Source organism: Branchiostoma floridae, chromosome 11 (assembly GCF_000003815.2).
Source record: "Branchiostoma floridae strain S238N-H82 chromosome 11, Bfl_VNyyK, whole genome shotgun sequence".
Lineage (NCBI taxonomy): Eukaryota > Metazoa > Chordata > Leptocardii > Amphioxiformes > Branchiostomatidae > Branchiostoma > Branchiostoma floridae.
In genome coordinates, this window is record NC_049989.1 from 18,299,635 (window position 1) to 18,303,812 (window position 4,178).

The 4,178-nt window shown below is 41.4% G+C and overlaps 1 protein-coding gene across 1 annotated transcript in view; it reads right to left on the minus strand.

The window, feature by feature from the left end:
- The window catches only part of LOC118425306 (fibropellin-1-like), a 29,515-nt gene that overhangs the window by 13,367 nt on the left and 11,970 nt on the right, over positions 1 to 4,178 (minus strand). The window contains exons 6-8 of the mRNA XM_035834112.1: positions 2,492 to 2,602; positions 2,287 to 2,397; positions 1,586 to 1,756 (exon numbers count right to left, since the gene is read on the minus strand). Coding sequence (XP_035690005.1) covers positions 1,586 to 1,756; positions 2,287 to 2,397; positions 2,492 to 2,602 — 393 coding nt within the window. The remainder of the gene's footprint in view (positions 1 to 1,585; positions 1,757 to 2,286; positions 2,398 to 2,491; positions 2,603 to 4,178) is intronic.

Consider the following 4,178-nt stretch of genomic DNA (forward strand, 5'->3'; position numbering starts at 1 on the left):
GTAAGAACATCTGTTTTTGATAGACCTAGTACAGATATCTGCAGAGTGGCCAATGTTACTTGTTTTTGCACACACGACTTCTGCAATATTGGATTGGAACAAAGTTTGTTTTCTACTATAGACATTGTTAAATTGGTTTCTCGCAAATGTAGGGTTTGTCAATGCTGCATCGGTCGTCATTCCACTGTCCCTTGTACCTCTTCTTTTCCCAAAATACATTTCTGCCGGTCTGTTTAAACGATACAGCAAGCATTAGAATGAAAATCAATCTGTGTTGGTAGAATACATTACAGAAAAATGCTAACAATTTACATCCAACACTGGAATTAACACTATAGGGACTTACCTCTCTTAAGTTTCGGACGAACTCCGTCGACCTTGTTCACAGAATGACCATTTTATCTCCAGCAGTGACGTCAGAACACACCACTTTTGCAGGAGGGCGTCATACGGATACAAGTGGTGTGCTCCTGACGTCACTATTGGAGATAGAAGGATCATTCATTCTGTGAACAAGGTAGTAACATACAGTCACTTCGTCTTCTTCTTTTGAAACATCTTAGAATTGTCTTCACTTCATCAATGTCAATTCAGAATTTTGGTTTAAAACTTTGCAATTCCAGACTCTCGTCCAGTCACAAACTAAAGACAGCGGGTACTGTCTGATCATCAGGTGTCTGACCGTTTTCAAATTCCATCCAGTTGCTTGAGTAACTGTTACCGAACTTCATGGTTAACATTCGTAGACGTATTGACTACTTAGGATTAGATTACTAAACAAGAGAGGGAATAAGTACACACCTTGTAGTGCATGGAGCCGCAATTCTGTCCCTTGAAATTCGAGAACATACTGTTGTTCGGCTCACCCTGAGCCCAGTTGGTGTAGTCAAAAAGCGATCCATCTATCCACTTCCATTGTCCTGATTCTTTATGAAGACCAAGCCAGAGGGACGGAACGAAGTGGCGATTTTTATTAGGTTCTGAAATGAAAACAGTATGACATTTTACAAAGATATTTGGTACCTCAGTCGACTTAGTCGTAAGAAATGCAAGAATAGGACCCGGTCAGGTCTAAGGAAAGACAGCGTTACCGCAAGGACTAAATGATTTTCTTTACATACAGGGCCAACACCGCCCTTTGAAGGGCGACGAATTTCTCCAAAAGATGTTTCTCACTTTAGCAATAAGAACAAATCTTTGGTCCCGTCTTTTCTTCCTTGCCAGTATAATCGCCTTGATGTAACCAAAAGAAGAAACCTTTACTGAAAAATCCCCCAATATATTTGGCTGACGGATACTTCATCTGCTGCTGTAGTGGACGCATTATTACTAAAACAGGCTACTCTTGGACAGCATGTCAGGAATTGAAATATGGTTGTGTATAAAGCCAAATATATTGGGGGATTTTTCAGTCTGTAAACAGTTTAGGATCTTTATGTGTTTAACGATACGCGTTGGCTGTATACATTGTATGTTCAGGAAAATTCCCCTTATTCTATAATACACCATGCACGGCTCATATCTAGACAAAAAACTTGCAAAGTCGTCATTATCCAATGACAAAAAGAGCTTCCATATTACCCACCATTCAAGAAGAGATCCAAAATGAAGTCGTTCTCGCCACGGTCCTTGATAGAGGCAAGGATTGCGCCGTGTTGTTTACATCGTGAGCTCGCTGTGGACCAACCGACTCTGTCTGACATCCGCTTGTAGCAGTGGTTGTTGTATTTGTGCCACCCATCCTGACATTGTGGGGCTGTAGAAGACAACAGTGATTAACATCGACTATCATAATTCCACCAGGTGGCATAATACCGCCACCTCAAAAAACGTTAGTATAGAGGTCTTCCCAAGTCAGTAGGTGGCACAAGCGATCAGATCTCAGAGGTGCAAACCTCACTTTGCCACACGTTTAGAGGCTGACTCTCGTGACCAATGACCAATAGCCAAAAACAAATTGTATCGTAGTTCGCGTCTATCGTGGTAATGCCGATGACGGTTAGTCATCCAGGTAATAAGATACGCCAAAAAGCAGTTACTCAAGAAACTGGATATGAGTTTGGAAACGGCCAGACGTTTCAAAAAGCACCCACTATCTTTTGCCAGTGACACTGAGAAGATCTTGTTGCAGAGCAAGATTTAAATCCTATGAATTGATATATAAAAAATGATGATTAGAGAAAACGGAGACCGCTTGTAATGATAGGAAGAAAACAAAGACTAACATATTTTCCAAACAAAAAAGGACAACTTGCTGACATAATATCTACACCAGAAGGAACCTACCATCTTGACAGTTCTGTCCAGTCCATCCAGGCTTGCAGGTACAGTTGTAGCCGCCATCTTGGTTCACACAGCTTCCATGTTGACATGGTTTGCTGAAACACTCATCTATGTCTGTGTGATGATAGAGAAAAACGACTGTTAGCTATGCAGAAAATCTAATAACGATATTGAAAATTGACTTGTTGACTATATGAAAACAACTCACCCTGTTGACAGTTCTGTCCAGTCCACCCTTGCTTACAGGTGCATTTGTATCCACCATCTTTGTTCACACAGTCTCCATGTAGGCAGGGATTTCCGCTGCACTCATTGACGTCTGTTAAGGTAAGGCAATTCAGTAACTACCAACTAGGTAAAGAATGCCTACATATATTGGGCATTCAAAGAAACTTTTAACTGAAAACAAACTAAGGGGAAAATGTCACTCTATGTCTTAGTTGCTATGGGAAAATAATTGAACTCGCCTTGCTGGCAGTTCTGTCCAGTCCATCCAGGTGAGCAGGTACAGGTGTATCCGCCATCTTGGTTCACACATCGTCCATGCTGACATGGTTTCTTGGTACATTCATCTATGTCTGTGTTAACATTATAGGAAATAAACTTTGTCAGAGAATTGAAACTATTGATACGTAATTGGAAACGGTTGCGTTCTAGTTATGAATTTCTCGAAATACATTTAGACTGGTAGACAGACAGTTGAAGAAAAATAGGTCAAACAAAACTGGATAAACACAACTCACCACGCTGACAGTTCTGTCCAGTCCATCCAGGGTCGCAGGTACATTTGTAGCCGCCATCTTGGTTCACACAGCGTCCATGCTGACATGGGTTGTTGGAACACTCATTTATGTCTGTGTGGTGGTGGAGAAATATGAATGTTACTTATACAGACAATCTAAAAAATTATGTTCAAGTTCGACTTGTTGACTACATGAAAACAGATCACCCTGTTGACAGTTCTGTCCGGTCCACCCTTGCTTACAGGTGCATGTGTATCCACCATCTTTGTTCTCACAGACTCCATGTAGGCAGGGATTTCCGCTGCACTCATTGACGTCTGTTAAGGTAAAGCAATTCAGTAACTACCAACTAGGTAAAGAATGTTTACATATATTAGGCATTCGAAGAATCTTTTAACTGAAAACAAAGGGGAAAATGTCACTCTATGTCTTAGTTGCTATGGGAAAATAATTGAACTCGCCTTGCTGACAGGTCTGTCCAGTCCATCCAGGGTTGCAGGTACATTTGTAGCCGCCATCTTGGTTCACACAGGTCCCATGCTGACAAGGGTTGTAGGAACACTCATCTATGTCTGTGGCATGATGGGGAAATGTGAATGTTACTTATACGATCTTCCAAACTTAGACAATGTACATAATCATATTCAAGTTCGACTTGTTGACTACATGAAAACAACCCACCCTGTTGACAGTTCTGTCCAATCCATCCGGATATGCAGGTACATTTGTAGCCGCCATCTTGGTTCACACAGCGTCCATGTTGACATGGTTTTCGGGCACACTCATCTATATCTGTGTGATGAAGGACAGAAAAGATATACCTTAAATGTGCCAAATGGCGGTTACACAAGCAGTTGAGTGATTTGGGAACGGTTTAGACGTTTCAGGTAGTATCAACTACCTTTAGTCAGTGACACATTGACATTTTCCCCGATGACAAAATTGAAATGTTGATTAGAGAAAACGGAGAACCTGTAATGAAAATAAGGAAACAAAGACAAACATTTTCCAAACAAAAAAGGACAACTTGCTGACATAATATCTGCACCAGAAGAAACCTACCAGCTTGACAGTTCTGTCCAGTCCATCCAGGCTCGCAGGTACATTTGTAGCCGCCATCTTGGTTCACACAGCGTCCATGCTGAAGAGGGG